This window comes from Chiroxiphia lanceolata, chromosome 16 (genome assembly GCF_009829145.1).
Source record: "Chiroxiphia lanceolata isolate bChiLan1 chromosome 16, bChiLan1.pri, whole genome shotgun sequence".
Lineage (NCBI taxonomy): Eukaryota > Metazoa > Chordata > Aves > Passeriformes > Pipridae > Chiroxiphia > Chiroxiphia lanceolata.
The window spans coordinates 9,569,656-9,588,762 of record NC_045652.1 but is presented as its reverse complement, the minus strand read 5'-3'; the positions used below and the strand labels follow the sequence as shown (position 1 = coordinate 9,588,762).

At 41.8% G+C, this 19,107-nt stretch overlaps 1 protein-coding gene across 2 annotated transcripts; it reads left to right on the top strand.

Moving 5' to 3' along the window:
- The first annotated feature begins 164 nt into the window (after nucleotides 1–164).
- Nucleotides 165–19,098, top strand: USP42 (ubiquitin specific peptidase 42). 2 transcript variants are annotated; one of them, XM_032704028.1, is made up of 17 exons: nucleotides 165–332; nucleotides 3,785–4,022; nucleotides 4,749–4,949; nucleotides 6,038–6,148; nucleotides 6,311–6,413; nucleotides 6,576–6,643; nucleotides 6,794–6,864; nucleotides 7,401–7,483; nucleotides 9,444–9,555; nucleotides 9,933–10,073; nucleotides 10,276–10,376; nucleotides 10,817–10,955; nucleotides 11,616–12,347; nucleotides 12,724–12,809; nucleotides 13,438–14,925; nucleotides 15,411–15,703; nucleotides 17,998–19,098. In XM_032704028.1, exons 2-17 carry the CDS (start codon nucleotides 3,794–3,796, stop codon nucleotides 18,036–18,038), a joined length of 3,999 nt encoding a protein of 1,332 aa, XP_032559919.1. In that variant the 5' UTR covers nucleotides 165–332; nucleotides 3,785–3,793; the 3' UTR covers nucleotides 18,039–19,098. The 2 variants fall into 2 exon arrangements, with proteins under 2 accessions (XP_032559919.1, XP_032559920.1); XM_032704029.1 differs by lacking the exon at nucleotides 165–332 and adding an exon at nucleotides 1,004–1,074.
- The last annotated feature ends 9 nt before the right edge of the window (nucleotides 19,099–19,107 follow it).

The window sequence follows — 19,107 nt, the reverse complement described above, 5'->3', positions numbered from 1 at the left end:
ACCGGCACCGCCCGCGCCCCGCGGGAACCCCGCGCCCGGGCCGGGGGTCGCCGAGCCCCCTCTAGCGGCTCCCGGCCGCGGCACAGGGGCGGTGCCGGTCCCCGTGTGACCCGGAGGCGCTCGCTGCTCCCCCCGCCGCCGCCGCCGCCTCCTCCTCTCCTCCCCCCGCCCGCCCGCCTGCCCGGCCGGCGCCGGGCCCCGGATGCAAGAGGCCGGCGGAGGGACGTCATTGTTCCCCGACGGGCTGTAACAGGAGGCGGAGCGGGCCGGGCTGAGGCGGGGGCTGCGGCGAGGGGGACCCGGCAGCGCCGAGTCAAGCGGGGCCGAGCCAGGTAATGGGGCTGGGGGGGAAGCGCCGGGCCCGCCGGCGGCCCCCGGCACAGCCCGGCGGCGCCGCGTGCGGCTCCCGCCTGGAAATCAATGGGCCGGGGGGAGGGGCCGGCCCGGGAAAGGGAAGGGAAAGCGACCGGCGGGAGCAGCCGGCACAGCCCAGCCCAGCCCACCGCGCTGGGGCGCGGGCCGGGAGCTCGGCCGCTGCCCTCCCGCCTGGCGGGCAGCCGGAGGGGGTGGGACCCCCGGGCGGGGCGGGGCGCCGTCCCCAGCACGCGGCGGAGGGACCCAGCCCCGCCGCCGCCACCCCCTGGGCCGGCGGGACCGGCCCCCTCCCGGCGCGGCGGTGCCTCCGCGCCCGCCCTTCTCCGTTCCGCGCCGGGGTCCCGCCGGCGCCCGCCCGCCTCTCCTTCCTCTTCCTTCTCCTTCCTGCTCCTGCTGCCGCCGGCGTGGGGGACTCGGCGTGGCTTCCCCGCGTCCCGGCGCGGCCGGGAGGGCGGCCGGGGCGGCCCGGCCCCGCGTCCCGCGGCGGGAGAGGCGCCGAGCCCCGCCTGGCCCCGCGTTGTTCCCGCTCGGCGCGGCGGCTCCCGCGGCCCCTTCGCCACGCGCCTGAGGGGCTCCGCGCCCGGTTCGCCTCCCCTCGCCGCCCCCCCCGCCCCCGCGTTGCCATGGGCACAGAGCCGCCGTTGGGCGCCGCCGCCGCGGTCCGGCCCCCGGGCCGGGATGGGACGCGGGCCCGGACAGGTCAGCGCGGGAGCGGCGGGGCGGGGGCGGCCCGGCGGTGTGCGGACTGGGGGGAGAAGGGCGAGGCGGGGGTTCCCTCAGGGCCGGTCCCCGGCCCCCCGCGCCTGCATGGGTTTGGTTTTGTGTGTGTTTGGGCTCTTGCCGCGCTCAGCGCGGACATGTTGCGTGCGGTGCCTGCCCCTGCCCCTTCTCCTTGCCCCTTCTCCCCGCCCCGGCCAGCGGCCTTTCGCTGTCGGTGTCAGAACGTTTTAGGGAAGCAAAACCCCTCGGAACCCCTCAGCTGGTTTCGGGTAGCGCTGACCCCGGGCTGGTGTCTGGGGCTGGGCGGGCTGTTGGGTTGTGAGCGGTGTCTGGGGGCGCTCGGGGCTCCGGGCTCGGTCCCGCCACGACCGGCGGGACGCGGCGCTCGGAGCTGTCCCGCGGCTCGTAATTAAGGGCGAAGAGGTTAATTACTCTCGCCTCTCCTGCCTTTCATTTCGTAACGAAAGTAAAAGCGGCGCGGGGCGTATGTTTGTGTTCCCGCACCGCCCCGTTTGTTTTGGCTCGGAGTGGCGTGTGCGGTGCCGGGATTTACCGGGATAGCCCCGCCCGGGCTGGTGCTGCAGGAGTTCCCTCTCGTTCCCGTGTGCCGCTGGTGTTTTCTTACAATCAGTGCTGGAAACGCTCGGGTTGTACTGAGGTAAAGGCGCACGCCCTGGTTAGACGCGGTTCTGTGAACGGGATCTCGTGTCAAACCCTCCCGAGCAGTGATTTATTGTATGCAGAGCCGAGACCAACCATAAATATTTAGCTCCAGCTCGTAACTGATGTGCCTTGTGGTGAGACTGCAAAACAAATCTAAACGACGCCGATGCAACGCTCGAAATGGGAGGAAAGTAACTGTTTTATCTCGTTTACTCTTCAGTATCGTACTGGGAGAAGTCTGTTATGGGAATAGCACAGAGAAATAACTCTCAATACACATGGCAGTGTAAATTTATGTTCAGCAGTGGTGCAGGAACACAACCTGTATGTGCGTTGAACAATGGGAGAGGAAAAATGTCAGTATCGGTAGTTTTGTACAACTTTGTCAAAGAGATGTGGTGTCCAAATTAAGAATTCTATTGACATATTTTGAAAAAGTGGTGAGTCTGAGTTATTCTTACCAGCATTGATACCTGCTGGAGTGTAGTGAAGGATATGTGGTAATGTGTTACTCGGTTGTCAAAATAAATTTAAAAATACATAAGGCTTCCCTCGATGGTCAGTATGAGGCCCAGGCTTTTTTTGTGATAACATTCTTCTGTTTGCTTTTCACTGTAGTGTCTTGATTCTGGTTTTTGTCCTGCAAATATGTTTTAAATATGTTGTTGAAACCCCTTCTCTGGAGATGTCACTGGTATCTGCAATTTGAAGTCTGGATCTTACCTGAAAATCACTGAACCCAAGAACTATCATCTTAGTCTTTCAAATGGACAGAGATGTCTTAATTTTTCAGTGGAATGAGAATGAATTTTTCATTTTTGTGCATTATAATCTCACAAATGGAAAATGTGTATAGATTGGATTTTAAATTGAGAATTTACAGGGGGAAAAAATCTAATTAAAGGCTTTGTGCATAATTTGTCTTTTGTGGGACTAGAAGTTCTCCAATTTACTGTGCTGTGTTTGATCTACCTGAATTTGTATCATCAGCAATCAAGTTGTGCCATGAATCTGAAACTGCTTTATGCTTTGTTCTCTCAGATATTTCAGTACAACAAAGCAGCTTATGCTTTAAACCCTCAGTTAAGTTTATAGTTTCCCTAAACTTAAAAAGGCCCTACATGCTGTAGTAAGACAGTAGTAAAAATTTACATATAGAAATTGATAATATATTATGTAATTATTCAGCAGCTTACTATGCACACACAATTACACATAGTTAAAGAGTCATCATCTCAAAACCTAATCAGCATTTTATAAAGTACTTAGTGTCTGTTATTGCCTTTGCACTTGAGGGCTGAGGATTCGTTTTGCTTTCTTTTGCATTCAGCATTTTCTTTTTATAGCTTACATTCCTCTGTTGTTTTTCCCTGGCCAAACCTACAACTCTACATAAGTAGAACTGAAAAGGATGTTTTTTAATTCAACTTTTTGGTTGATAGTAAACATTGTAAATGTGATAGGTGCAAAATACCACAAGGAGTGCTGCCAAAATTCTATCCAAACAAATACTTCTTGGAAGGGCAGAAGAAATCCAGGTGGAAATAAATTAGCAAGTGTTTTCTGGATCTCCTGTCCCAAGATTTCTCAGAGCTCTGTCCCACCCTCTGGGTCTCAGAGGTGTGTGGTTCCCAGGAGCAAAAAGATGTTGGCCAAACAACTCCTCCTGGATCTCAACAGGCCAACACTTGAATGTGCCACAGCTCATTTTAAGAAGGTCTTCATAACTATAATGGTTTAAAATCCCATGGAAGTGTAAGAAATGCCATCAGTCACCAGCTCTGCTGAAGTTAAAAGTAATATCAATGCAGTTTTGATGGACAGTTCTACTTTGTGTGTTTAGTTTCACGTTGGGTGCGATTATTTTTGAGGTTTGGAGGTTTGTTTCTTTGTTTTTAATCATACTTAGCAGCTGCTTAGTTCTGCAAGGTCTTTGAGACTCAGCGGCAGGATTTCCAGTAGTCTTTTCTTTCTGGAATGCTTCTTGGTGTTCCTTATGTCAAACAGAACTTTTGCCTTGTTACAGATATGAACAATGACCATAGTTAACAAGCCAAAATCCTCAAAGTCTAAAAAATCTTCATCGAGAAGGTCTGACAAATCTATGAAACCCCGTACTAAAAAAATGACGTCACGCACCGCGAGTTTGGGCCGGGTACCACCTACAGAAGATCCAAACAAAGTCTCTGTGGACAAAGGCCCTGGAGGGCATATTTATTGTAGATCATCTCAAAAATCGAAGCCTTTTGCCCAAAGAGATCTAGGTAAGTGTGTCTTTTATCCTCCCCTTGGTTTTTTTTCAAAACAAAACAAAAGTAGAAGCAGTTCTTAGTTGTTGCCCTGCTGTAAAATGGGACCACAATGAACCAAGACTTTAGTGGCAGACTTCAATTTTGTGCATCCCCTGAGGCAACTGAAGGGACAAGTGTTGCAGAACTTAGTTTTATCTCTTTGTAAATTAGTTTCGATCTCTTTACAATCAAATAAGGGCATCTTTTCATAATACATAGATTTACCCGGGTCTTTCCTGTTATGCAGAGAAAAGTACATTTTTCCATGGCTACTCATGGCTTCCATTATTCAGAAGTCTTTGAATGATGATGCTGCTCAGGGAGAGATCTGGTATCTGTAGGGTTACTTTCTGTGCTACTTACTTGCTTATTTTTCTGTCTCAGTTCTTACTGTATAATTACAAGTGTAAGTTTGTGGTTTAAGTTACAGTAAGGAAAAACCCAATAATTTAATTGATAAACAGATGAAAGAGTATAGATGTAAAGAAGCCTGGTACTAAAATTAGAGTGGTAGTTTCCTTTGCATTAGAAGAATTAAAACAGGTGAATAAACTGTTGTCCAAACCAATGTGTTGACCAGCAAATTGAAATGGCATCATGCATTGCTGTGTTTTGGAGCTGGTTCTTCAGGATGCTACTCTTTAAATACCCTTTTTTAAAACAAAACCAGTACATGTCTCTCAAAATACAATTTTGCAGTTGTTAATGATGGGATTGCTCCGCCACAAAGAATTCTTTTTCCACCTGAGAAAATCTGTATGGATTGGCAACAAACCCAGAGTGTTGGGGTTGGGCTGCAGAACCTCGGCAACACGTGTTTCCTTAATTCCACTCTCCAGTGTCTGACCTACACGCCTCCTCTTGCCAATTACATGCTTTCCCTTGAGCACACCAAGTCATGTGAGTACTTTCTAACGTTATAAATCTGTTGGACAGCTCTGAAGGTGAAAGAAAAACAGTGATTGCGTGAAGGATAATTCTTGGTTGTCCTATTTTATCAGTTAGAAGCAGGTTTTGAACATGATCTTAAAGGTCTTTTCCAGCCTAAACGATTCAGTGATTCTCTTAACAGGAGGCTCAGAACAGCAAATAAAGTGAATTTGTTAATTTAATGTGCTGTGGTAAAACTTAAAGAAAAGATCATTTCTTGCTTCATGTGAATAATGAAGTACATTGTAAAGGAAGGCATTTGATGAACATTTGGCATTTAGGTTTCCTGCTGGCAGAGAGGTGATAAAGTTTGGGATGTCGGCTTTGGAGATTCTTAGTCTTCACAGCCTGGATGCAATAATACTGTGGTAGATTATTGCAATGTAATGCAATAATACTGTGGTAGATTATATGTTCAATGTTGACCCATTAAAAAAAAACCCAAACCCTAGAAAGCATTACAGGCTAATCTCTTATGAACTGAAATGGAAATTTGTAGGAGACTGTATTAAAATTTAGACTGATTTTATTCTAAATAAAAGTTTGTATTTTTTAAACCCTTGAACTTGTGTTCTTGGAATTCCTTTTTTTCTATTTAAATTTATTTAAGCCTAGGGGAGCCTCTTTTCATATCCATATGTATACTTTCTAGTCTGATATCTTAGTATTTATTCCTAGAAATTTAATTATGTATTGTTCCCATATATAAAAATTATTTCAGTTAAGAATCATGGAATGCTTTGGTTTGGAAGGAACCTTAAAAATCATTTGGTTGCAATCCCCTGCTGTGGGCAGGGATACCTTCCACTGGGAATGTTCAAGGTCAGGTTGGGTGGGACTTTGAGCAACCTGGTCTGTGATTCTATGGTTTTTATTCTGTACAGTTCTGCATAATAAAATGCCACAAAAATGTTGGGGTATTGGCACTTAGGACAAGAGACTGTAGCTTGGAGAGTGGATATTGCACCTCTAAATTAAAGACTGTTATTTTGGGGGGAGGTTTTTTGTAGCAATGCATATTTGACTAGACTGCAACACTTTCTTCTCTCACTGCTCAGGTCATGTAGAGGGATTCTGTATGATGTGCACGATGGAAAGTCACATCAACCAGGTCCTGTGTTGCTCTAATAATGCCATCAAACCTACATCTGTTATCAATGGCCTTAAAAGTAAGTAATTTAGTATAGTTTTATTTTTTCTAATTTTTTGAATTTTCTGAAGAGGTATTTGATGCATATAAATAATTTTTATACTTTAAAGAAGAGGTATTTTAGAAATACTTGTTTTCTTTCATTCTGTAAGAGATAAATAATAATCTTCTTGTTTATTAGGAATAGGAAAACATTTCCATTTTGGCAGTCAAGAGGATGCACATGAATTCTTATGCTTCACTGTTGATGCTTTACAGAAAGCTTGCTTGAATGGAAGCACCAAGTAAGCACAAACAAATTAACTTTTAAATGTTCCCTGACCTCTCTTACTCCTTTATTCACTATCACAAATTAAAAATCTATGTCCTTGGTTTGCATAATAAATGTTTGAGGGGTTAACTCTGTGTCTTCAGTCTTCTGAGGTCTGACTCTACTTTATTTCCAGATTGGACAGATCTTCTCAAGCCACCACACTTATTTATCAAATATTTGGAGGATATCTAAGATCCCGAGGTACTTTTAAAAACATTTACTGTCTTTTGAACTGATCTGTGTCTGTTTGTCATAAAGGAGTTTGTAGTTTGACTAAACTAGTATGTATTAATAATTTAAATTAGCAGAGTGTCCTTCACATGCTGTTAAGCCTTTGTGTTTTGATTGCAGTAAAGTGCTTGAACTGCAAAGCAGTGTCGGACACGTACGAGCCGTTCCTCGACGTTACCTTGGATATAAAGGTGAGATGTTCTGGGAGGGTGGGTTGAGAAGTGTAAAGACTTGTAGAGCTTTGCAAAATAAGGTCATTTTGCATAAAGACATATATTGCTGGAACAAAAGAGCTTGGGAGTGGATGGGAGTGGATTGGACTCTGTTGTTCTGTGGAAGCCATGTAAATGGTCTCCATGTTTGTATTGGATTTAAGCTGGAAAAATAATTATTATATCTACACAAACAATGATACTATCATAGTTCTCAATTATTCTACTTCAATATACATCTATTGTTAGACTGATGGGTTGATTGTTCTCGTTACTGATACCAAAGCATACCACAGATGCTGTCTGTGGCATTGCAGAATTTATTTGTTTTGAAGTAGAATCATTTTCAAATGAGGTAAATGCTCAATGTACTGTTTCTGCCTCCTTCACAGTGTTTGCTGGTTCACAATAGGTCACTCAAGTATGAACTAGCAAGGTTCTCTTGTAAAGTGCTAGTAAGTGTTTGAAATTTTGCATTTCTTGTGACTTAGTGCTCTAATCTCTTACTCATCCAGGCAGTTACATCTGTCACCAGAGCTCTAGAACAATTTGTGAAACCGGAACAACTGGATGGTGAAAACAGCTATAAATGTAGCAAGTAAGATCATTATTAATTACACCTTAATACAAGATATGTGTTTAATGCAGTGCAGGACTTAGAGCAGAAGTTCTCTTTTGACTTTGTTTAGCAATAAACTTGGCTCTGTTTCATTTCATTTTGTTTGTACAACAAATACACTGAAATTGTTCAAAGCTTAGGAAATAAGGCATTTGTTTCCAAGTGAGTAATTTGTGTGTTTCTGTTTGAATATTTGGAAATATATTGTAAGAATTGTGGCCATTAGCTCACATTAGACTTTTATTCCTACTCTTGTCTGCACTGGGGCTTGTCAGCCTTCTTAAGTGTGGAGTTGTACTTTGAAATATGGCCAGAAGATAAAGGGAACGTCTGATCAATAGTGGTGAGCTGGAGCACAGAGCTGTGGGCAAGGATTTGGGGTGGGAGGTAACACCAGCTTCCTGAAGGTCCTGGTGTTCCCTGTGAGACAAATTGAGGTTGGATCTTGGTGGTTGTGAACAGACTTGGTGACAATCAACCTCTGTGGGCTCATGGAACAGTGTCTTGCACAATTCTGGAATTGTGACACCTGTGGATGACTTCTGTCTGAAATGAGCCACCCTAAACCTTAGTGAAAGCTGTGGAGTTCAGGTGTTCTGTGTGCTCATCAATACGGAAAATGTTCCAACATATGTAAGAGCACTGAACACTTGTGGAAGGTATTTTGGCAAAACAAGTTATTCAGATGTAAACTCAGAAAAGCAAAGACCACCAGGCTTGGTTCTGTAACATTCCTGTCTGATCCTTCAAAATGAAAAATGTAATCCCTGCTTTTTGTTGTTGGAAAACTTTAGTTAATTAGCACATCTGAATACAGATCTTGAATAAAGAGCATCCAGTGGGCTATTGCACCACTTCAATCCCAGGGTCATTTTACTCTGTGGATCCCAGCAAGCAGCATGTAATATTTGAGTAATTCCCAGAGTTTCCAGATTATGGCTGAGGATGAGTAAGATAACTGTAATAAGCATCTCACATCTGAATTTCATGATCCTTCATTGATGTGGGGGGTGAGGAGTTTATTCATGCATAAACCCAGATGTTTCAGTCTTTTTGTGAGTTCAAAAAAAAGTTTAAAAAGATTTGGTGTATGTACAGTATCATTTCCATTCCTGGTAAACTATTATATTACTTTACAGTTTTTTCTAATTGATGTTTTCCTTTTATTTCCTACCACGATTTCATGATTTTTTTCTAATAAAGATTACTGCCTGAAAACTTTGTCTCTAATTACAGGTTTCATAGAATTGTATAAACCACTTTCTTTTTTTTAGTTATTTTGGGTGGGTCTCTTGGTTTTGTTCATAGGCTTTCTCCATCAGTTTGGAATGCTCAGCCTTGTGTTTTGACATCAGAGTTTGAAAAGAGGCTATTTAATTCTTTCTGATTGTTAACTCTCGACAGGATTTTTCTTGACAATGCCAAGTTTCAGTCTTTGTGCTAGTGGTTGCATTTCAGGACTTACTCTGTATCTCCTGCCTTTGAATGCAACCAACAAGATGAGTAATTTTGTTTTGAAGGACTGCAGATGGATTCAGTGTCTCTCCAGACAACCTCAGTTCATGAAATCTTAACACTGCCCAATTGTCTCCTGCAGAATGTTTCCTTCCAGTGATTTTTTTTTTTTTTTTTTAAATTTTGATTTGTTTTTACGTTTTTTACAGCCTTACCTTTTTGGCATAAGAAATGTTCAGGCATTTCTTTGGCTATCAAAAGATAATGTTCTAAATCCTTTGTTCTGTAGAGCTGTCCTCTTATATCCTGCTTTTTTTTTTCTCTATTAACAAAGCTGAAATGGATTTATGAAAAGATCTAACACATTATGCAAGTAAATGTCATTAAAATAGCATAAGCATGTGTGAGGGATGAAAACTTGCTCAACTTTTGGGTGGGGAAAAAAGAATATACTGTTAAAAATTTGTCTGTGCTTGTTTTTAAGGTGTAAAAAGATGGTTCCAGCATCCAAGAGGTACACGATACATCGCTCTTCCAATGTCCTCACAATATCACTGAAAAGATTTGCAAATTTTACAGGTGGAAAGATCAACAAGGTATGTTTACAGCTGTAATGCTGCTTTACCTTCTTGGAATGGAACATTTCCCAAAGATGAACACTCCATTTTAAAGTTGTTCATGTTTTCAGGCAGTAACTATAGTGGAAGAAAAGTCAATATAACAACTATGACTCCTTCATTTTTTAGTAGTGATAAAGTTCCTGTGTGACCATAAGAACATACCTTGAAGAGCTAATTCTGTAGAAAATAGGTCCCTGCAACTTAAATTATTAAATATTATGAGAATAGGTATTTTTAAGTGAATCAAAAAATATATTCATATAATCCTAGTCTGTGTTTTTAGAAATGTTTTTTTCAGGATATTCCATGAATTATTTCAGGATAATTTTTGAATCTTCTTTGTTTGTGTTTAGGATGTAAAATACCCTGAATATTTGGATCTTCGAGCATATATGTCCCAATCCATTGGAGAACCTCTCATCTATGCTTTATATGCAGTTCTTGTACATAGTGGCTTCAACTGTAACGCTGGGCACTATCTCTGCTTCATAAAGGTAGATACAGCTCCATTTCTAGCAGGGGAAAATCCCTGCTGGCAAAGAAATTAAAATGTTACTGGTAACATTTCGAGGGGAAAAGATTGCATTATGTGTTCTGTTTGCTTTGTTGTGGTATGTTTTGTTCTGTAGTGTTCTATCTGTGATGTCCTTTGGAACACATGCAATTCATCTGAAGATACATTATCTCTGTTTGCAGGCTGGTAATGGACTTTGGTATCGAATGAATGATGCCTCAGTAGAACTTTCTGATATCAAAACAGTTCTCAATCAGCAAGCTTACGTACTTTTTTATATCAGGTAATAACAACCACTAACACAAACCACATTTTTACTGTCAAATTACTTCTTTTTAAGTCTTTTCACCCCTAGGAAAATATTCCTATTTGTACAATTCACTTCTGTCTAACTGGGAATTCCCCATGTCATTTATTTAAATATCTTTCATTGCTTGGCCTTAAACTTCTGCACTTGTGTGTCCTGCTCTACATCTGCTCTTTGTAGCTGGCTAATTTAAAACAGAGGAGAAATGATGGCCACAGGTGATGTAAGGCCGAGTTACTGCTCCGAAAAGGATGTCGTTGTAGGAAGACCATTACCTAATTTTCAGTTTGCAGGCTTGGCTAAGTCTTTTGTATATGTCTTCCACGTCATATACACTGTGAAATTATAGGATGGGGTTTAATCCAAGAATGGGCTGAAAGAAAAGCTCTGAGCTGAGCTCTCTGCTTTTGCTCCAGGCGCTACGACTTGACGCTCGGGGAACGCGCTTTTTACCTGCCGGCGCCGTCGTACCCCCGCCCGTTCCTGGGCCAGCGGGGAGCCAACAGCAAACAGCCTGGATTCATGGGACCACGGCTTCCTCCTCACATGATCAAGGTAATTAGAGGGGGGGGCAGATAATGGCACCAAATTATGGTGGGTTTTGGTGTGGAGTGGGTTTTTTTGTTGTTTTGTTTTCCCTTCCACGCTGCAGCTTCTTCACAGCCCTCGTGCTGCAGCCAGAGTTGCTCGAACAGTGGCTAATCCTGAATTGTGCAGCCATGCTGCTTCACTACTTTATCCTCCCAGCTCAGCTTTCTAAAGCACTGAGAGCTGTGCTCCTGAGACAATTTAAGTGGTCTATTAATGCTTAAATAATTTAAATTTAAAAAGTAAATATCCCCCAGCCCGCCCCCATCAGTGTCACTTTAGTTGAAACAGTGAAAAGAGATTGTCTTGTTCCTGATTACCAGAAGAAATATTCCAGTGTTGTCAGGGAATGTTTAAAGAGGAAAATAAATATTTTTTGGAATAGCTTTAGTCAATGTTAAGTTGTTTGAGTGGGTTTCAACAACGATGCTCATTTGATACCAATATGCAGTTAATCAGAGGCAGGAATTAAACACACTTGTTGGACTCGCACTTGTATTGGAAAGGGGGGTGTTTTTTTAGATGTTGAAGCAATTTGTAGAAGTGTATAGTGGGAGAATCTGATGTTTTAAAACTTTGATTGCTGTGTGTTTGAACATGCCCATTTTGCAATGTCTTTAAATGCAGAGTTCAAGTCGTTTAAATGGAAATGGACCCTTAAAAGAGGATCCCAGTGCAGTTGGTGTGGCTGTAAAAAGGCCTTCATCAGCTCCACCAACAGCCTGTGTTCAGAACTGGGCCATTTCCAGGCCTTCAATGACTGACCCGTCAAAAAACCAGAAGATCACTATCAGTATTCACAACAAACTGCCTGCACGTCAGACTGTGCCCCCGCTGGAGTGTCCGAGCAGTGCTGGGGAGGATGAGGAGCTGAGCAAGCCTGTTCCTTCATCCACAGTTACAAACTCCTCCGCAGCAGAGCCTACCTCAAATCTATCCACAGTGTCAGTCCCTACTAATGTCTCCAAACAGGAAGTTCCTGATGAAATCTTTGTTGAGCCAGCAGTGAATGGAAACCCCAAACTGGGTTCTGAGAACATAGTCCCTTACGGTGCAGAACCTTCAGGAAAACCAGAGGAGTCAAAGGGCTTGTTTAAAAGGAATTGCAACGTGATATCTTCCAATGGAATTCTGATTGGGAAGGTGGTCCGTACATTGCATAATTCCCATTCGTCCTGTCCGAGTGCTGAAGAAAGATCCCAGCACGAGCTGCCAAAAATTGATTCCCTAAATGGTGCTATTAGTTTAGATAATGAATATAAAGAAAATGGACTGAAACTTGACGATTCCACTTGCCAAGTCCAACCTGTTAAAGCCTCTGAGATGTTCTTTTCTAAAGCAAACGGAGTGCTGGAAACGGTGAGTTACATTTGTCCCATCTGGACTTTCTCACCTGTGATATATTCTGTGTTCATCAGCATTGCAGTGTTCCTGATTCATGTGGAATACCAGGAAAAAACACACGGCACGAATTTCATCCTAACCCTTTGGATTTGCAGAGCTGAGCTGTCACGTGAGAAGCTGTCAACATAAGAGAAGTTCAGCTGAGATAATGCTTCATAAGTTTCATAAAATATAATGGGGGGGGGAGTGGGATGATGTGTAAAATGAGGACAGCACAGGTAACTCAGGGTGCTCTTGTTTAACATCTAGTGTTGAAATTTTGCAAACGACAGTTTTCTACTAAAGAGAGCTTTTCTTTTTCTGTTTGTTAACTTCTGTGTTTTACTTGTAGATGCCTAAAGCTTTGTCACCCGATCCTCAAGGTATCTTAGACTCTCTCACATACAGCCAGTTGAACAGCCTGTCAGAGGAAAAAAGGTAAAATGAGTACACTCTGTTTAAAAGAAGGTTTCATATAAGTTTATCATTATTTTACCTGTCTACTAATACTACTTAATAGAAAGACTTCATCAGTACAGAGAATTCCATGCTGCACATGTAGTATTGCAAACATCAGCACTGTGCACTCATTATTCTGATACTAAACACTGGCAAATGCCTTTTGGAAAACTTTTATAGAATGTTTTTACATTTTTCTTCCATTGTCTGAAATAGTTTTTCTATTCCTCTTTTCCACCCTAGGATGAGTGAATGTGCATTCCCACCATCTGTTCTCCCATTTGGGGGAGAGTGGGAAATATGTGTGTTTATTTATTTTTTTTCTCGAGGGAGGGGAAGAGCAAATATGGTGGTTGTGGCTGTTGATGTGATTCAGAGCTGCAAGTGGAAGGAGATGGATGTGTTGGGTGTGGTTTTTTAAGGTAATACTTGCAGAATTGAGAGAAGAAAAACACTTTCCCTGGGAGCTGAGGAAGGTGTAAGAAAGGTTTCTGAAGGGAATGTGTTGCAGAGTTTGGCATTAGCCACCGATTTTTTTACTTAAATCATAACATTTCTGTTTTAGATGGACTTTTTCAAGTTAAAAATATGTTCTTGTTTTGTGCAGTGTATCTGGACCTCAGAAATCTTCTGAGAATGATGGTCTTATGGAAACTGTAGTCATGGAAGCACTGTTTGCTTATGAAGAATCCAGGAAGGTTCCTTCCAATTTTAGCTGTGAGGTTGAGAAACTTTTTACTCAACCAGATGCTGAAACCATTTTTACCAAAGAAAAAGTTGCTGAAAGTATTATAACAAAAGCTGATAATGCACATCTCAATATCAATGGTCAGCACAAGGTCAGGAAAAAATCCTTGGACACTGAAGATGAATTCCTTGGGCAGCGTGAGTGTGAAGACATCAGAGACGAAGACAAACCAAGAAGATCAAAAGAACCTGAACTCATTTCAAAAGAAAATCCTTTGTACATCAAAGGGTCTCCTGAGAGCAAAGAGAAATTAGGGCAAACTTCCTCTGTGAAGCCTGACATTGAATGTAGTTCTAAAAAACTTCCATCTCTAGATATTACAGATAAATGCCAAGATACAAAGGACATTTCTAATAATTATGTAGAGGTACCACCTGTTAATGACTCTTCCATTACAAAGCTGGATAAAGTATTGGAAAGCCAATTTTCTAGAGCAGATGAGGGACTGAGTAGTAAAATATGTGAAGAAGAGAAACATATGAAAAAAAATAAGAAAAAAATACATGACACTAAAAGAACTGACAAAGAGCACTACCGGAGGAAGAGAGAGAACTCAGACACTGAGGAGAGGGAGAGGCAAAGCAGGAGCAAAACAGATGAACATTCCCACAGGAGGAGGAGCTCTCGCAGTGTGGACACAAACAAGCAGAGTCGTCACAAGCAGGAATATTGCAGTGAGAGCAAGTACAGATTTTCCCATAACGAAAGGAACAGTCCAAGCAATGCCAGAAGCTCAGGGAAATACTCTCGTTACAGATCCCGAAGCAGAGAAAGGACAGAACAAGACAGGAACAGGTATTACTATTCCAAAGGGGAGAGAGCTTGGAATAGAGAAAGATACTACCAAGATGAGCCACGGAGATGGGAAAAATGCAGATACTACAACGATTATTATTCCTCCCATGGAACAAGGGATGGTAGAGAGAGGAAGTCCTCTCATTGTGATAAAGACTATGACAAACTGAGCCAAGCTTACAGCAGGTCACACAAGGATTATCATTGCAAAAGCAGGTGGGCTCACAACCCACTCTCTCGAGAGGAGGATTTACATCACTTCAGCAGCCACAGAGCAAACCTACATCACTGTTCAGTACCTCAGCAGCATCCTGACAAATACTCCCGTGACAGGCACGCGCTCCCACCCCTGCCAGCACACTCACACCTTGAGGACTCTTCCCGGGAAAACGAAAAACTAAGGAACGGCAAAAGAAGATACTCCCACCAAGAAGAAAGTGGAAGTGACATAGAAAAGAAATGCAGAAAGATAGATGACCAAAGAATCAAAAAGTATAAGAAGGTCAAGAAGAAAAAGAAGTCCAAAGATAAACATCGAGAGAAGGATTACAAGTAAGCAAGGATTCCAGCATAATCAGCAATTTTTTTCCTAATTATTTTCTGGGTATTTCTCATGTCTGCCTTTTTTTCCCATTGTTTCTGAGTTATTTTTCTATCATAATGTGACGGGATCATGTCATTAGGTTGGTCAAGTGAAGATAGGAAAGATATTGCTGAATTGTGATAGGACACTAGAGCTGGACATTGTAGTCAGAGTAACATCTGCACACGGTTTTTGATTAGGCTACAAATTGAATTTTTTTTTTTTAATTCCCCATATTCCACAACTAGCCCCTGTTAATGATTTGTGTACAAACCAGGAGCTGTTGTCCTTCGTTCTGAGGGCTTAAGTTTGCTGCATCTAAAGTAAGTTAGATGTGCAAAAATGACCACAAAATACGCTGCAAGTCGTCACCTGTGGTAAAATAAATAACATTTCATATATACATCAAGTGCCACATCTGTCTCTCTATTTTTAACTTGCATGTTTCCTTCAGACTTTATGATTTGGATTGCTCTGTGCTCCACTTTGACAATGACAATCGCAAACATAAGAAAAAGAAGAAAAAGAAGAAGCATGACAGGAAACTGAAAGACTTATTGGAATATTTAGATCCTCATTTCCAGAAGAAAACATGGGAGAAGAAGGAAGAATCCCGTCCTCCAGATGACCATTTATGTGAGCAATACAGAAGCCAGGGCAGTAAACAACCCTACAAGGAAGAGAAGCCTTCTGGTGCAGGTGACAGCAAGAAATACAGCTCCATGGCATCCCATGAGTATGTCAGAGGTAAGGAAGCCCAGGGTGTTGGCAGGACTCCTTTTCAGTCAGAACAATCTTTAAATGCTTCTGTGACCAAATCTCTGCTTTATATATCGGGGCTTCCAAACAATATCGTGGCAGGGGGGTTGGAAATAGATGATCTTTAAGGTCCCTTCCAACCCAAACCATTCTGTGATTTAAATAAAATACTGTGTTCAGCTATTTCATAGCACAGAAACTGCTGGTTGCTTATCAGAGTAACAGAAATTGGTGATAATACTGAAATATTGGTGGTTCAGGTGTAGCTCTGCCTTCTCCTAAGCACAGCTGTCAGCCCTCCAGAGGACACCTCACAATTTAACACCTGGGGAGTATGTTAAATTCCTGCTATTTTATTTAGTTGTGGGGGTTTTCTGTTAGTATAGGCTTAAAAATACATAGAAGTAGGCTGATGAAGCAGCTCTTTCCCAATTTTTAATATTTTAAAAGAAGTCTGTTTGGTGTTTCTTATAAAAAAACTCAATACAAACTTGAATGCCTGACTGAATTCACACTGAACTCCCAGCTGTTGCTTGTCATAATCTTGACTTGGGCTCTCAGTAGATAAATGAATTAAATTAATTAGCTCTAGAATTATGCAATGAAGAAGACTGCACACTGCAACAAATGCAACATCTAAAATCAAACTTGACAGCATTTCCCATGAAATTTTTTCTGAAGTGTTTGTTGTAGAAATAAAACCTTTTAAAATGCCTGTTATCTGACATAAACCAGTTCCAGTTACTGATATATAAAAACCAGAACAATCCCCCAGCTATCTATTTTTGCACATGGATATTTGAAATAATCCCTGAAGAAGACAGCTCACTCTCCAAAAGCAAGTTTTATAGTTATATTTTCTACATTTTACACCTACCCACATTTTAAGAATTGGGTTAATGGTCAGTGACAATCCTGTTCATTACTAGCCCAGTGTTAAAAATGTCATTGTGGCTGAATGCATTTTGCTATTCAGAGAAGTTTAATCCTGAAAGAGATTTTAATTTTCCAGAATTTCATGTGGTTTCCACATTGAGGTAAATTGCCACAGTCAGTAGATTCTTGCACTGAAAAGTTTGCTCAAGGCAAAGAGGAAATGCATTTGTGGAAAACTGATTGTCTTTTAGGACATAAGCAACCAAAAGTGTCATTCTGAAAATACAGCGTGGAGGGGAAGCTGATTGTTCACCCATTATTCCTTAACAAGGAAAACTTAAGAAGGACTGAACTGAGGTCTTTCAAATACTAATGTTGTAAAAATAGACCTTTTTTTTATCATACTGATATCAAAATAACCCTTATTGCACTAAAAGTGTCTTGGTTGTAGCTGATAAATTAGGAACTAAACAGAGTAAAATGCATGTGCTCAATACTGGTTTGGCTCTAGGGAGTTCTCTGGCCAGCAGATGGCAAACTTGGGTTTTTCTAAAGCAGTCTGAAGTACAGTGAGATTATTGTGCAATAATCTCATTGCACAAGTCCTGGAGCAGTGAGATTGCTGGGCTGTGGAGGTGAAGGAGCTGTTTGTTCATTGCTCACAACACGAGGGGGAGAGGAGGGCTGGGAGAAGCAATTTTTGTAAGTCTTGAGAATTTTAGTGTTTCATCAAATCCATGGATCCTTATTAGCTGCTTCTTGTGTGAAGTCAATATTCTTTTTGAAAAATGGGTCTCAAGTAAGATTCTCTGCATGATGGAATCCAGTTTGAAAAGAGGCCACTGTGGCAGTGTGGTTTTGGAGAGTGTTGAACCTCTCAAACAAGGTAGGGACAGGCAAGGAGCCACTGGGAAGGAATTGTGAGGTTGTGCCTTTTCCCCAGGGCTCGTGTTACTTTGAATCCATTAATAAGGATGGAAACAGTGCTAAGTTGTGGTGAAAGACAAAATCGTACAGGATGGGGAAGGAGCAGCTCTAAAGCAGTTATTTCCTCCAGCCTTACCTGTTCTCTCCAGCAGGTTTCTGCAGGCTCTGGTTGTGTGGGTAGGGTTGGGTCAGCCTGACCACAACGATGCTGTCTAGGCAAAGCTTCAGCTAAACTCCATTTACCTGAGGTCCAGCACTTGCTGTTAAAGCAGGTGGCTCTGTCCTAATGCTCTGAAACAGGTCACCATTCTTAGCCTAGAACTGAAACAGGGTCAGTCTGTGAGAGTTGGATCCTGTAGGCACGGAGCAGATGGAGCTGGGGGCAGCTCTGAACCTTCTGTTAGAAATCAAGCCACTGAGACACAGTTTTATGTTCAAGGCCACGACAGGGACTGACCTTGCTTCCTTTTGCCTTTCAGATGTGGAGCTGACTGATGAAAGCCTTCAATACTCAGACTAAACCCACCACCAAACCCAATGACTTCTTCCCATCAAACCCAGCAACCCTTTACCTTCAAATCAACGACTTTTTATCATCAAAACCGACGACTTCTTACCTTCAAACCTGACATTACCAATATTGACCATCAAAACTTAAAATTTATTATCAAAACAATTACCATCAAGACAAAAATCCAGTCATAAGTGGTGCTTAACATTTCTGTACAGATTTTACCATATAAGAACTTTTTTTTAGTTTTTAACTTGAGACTTTCTTTTTTAAAATATACTTCTAATCCAAAAGGGTGAAAACTTTTTACAACTGCTGAACATTGTAAATTACCACATAAATATCTCACTGAGGTGAGATAATGCCCTGGAATAGACCATCTCAAATGCTGCTTAATTACAGACTCAGGTTGACTTTATGTTATTCATGTAATGTTACTCCAAGTTAAGACATCTGGTGCAAGAGCGACCAGGAAGTATAAAAATTGCAACTGACAGTCTGTATATTTAATTTAAAGACTTATTTAAAACTTCACAAGTTTTGCAAGAGCTTCATTTTTATTTTTTCTGTGGTCTGACACTAGAAACTAATTTACTTCACATTTGAGTTATATTCAAGATCTGAAGAAAATCTTCTGGTTTTCAACATTGTGAAACAACAAATATGCAGTTCTGAATGTATCTCTCAAGACTATTTGTATATTGTTCCATATGTTTTTATTACATTTTCTTAATATACTGTCATTTGTCTTAAGTCTCAGTTGTCTGTTTTGTCTCTCTAAAGTGTCTAGTTACAGACAAATTCATACTGTGATCTTTATTTTTATTATTAAATGCTATCAAACTGTGATGCACTTATTATTCACTGGTCCTGCATCAGGAGATGAGTGGGGAACCTGTATTAAATACAGTTCATCTGAATAATCTGTCTGGTTTATACAAGCTGTGTTGTTCAGAGATGTCTAAAAGTTTGATCTTTGTTTTTTTAAAGATAAAAAGCACTTGCCCCACTGTAAATATATAGCATGTAAAATTTATATAGTATATAAATACAGCAAAGTTAAAATGGATTTTTACTT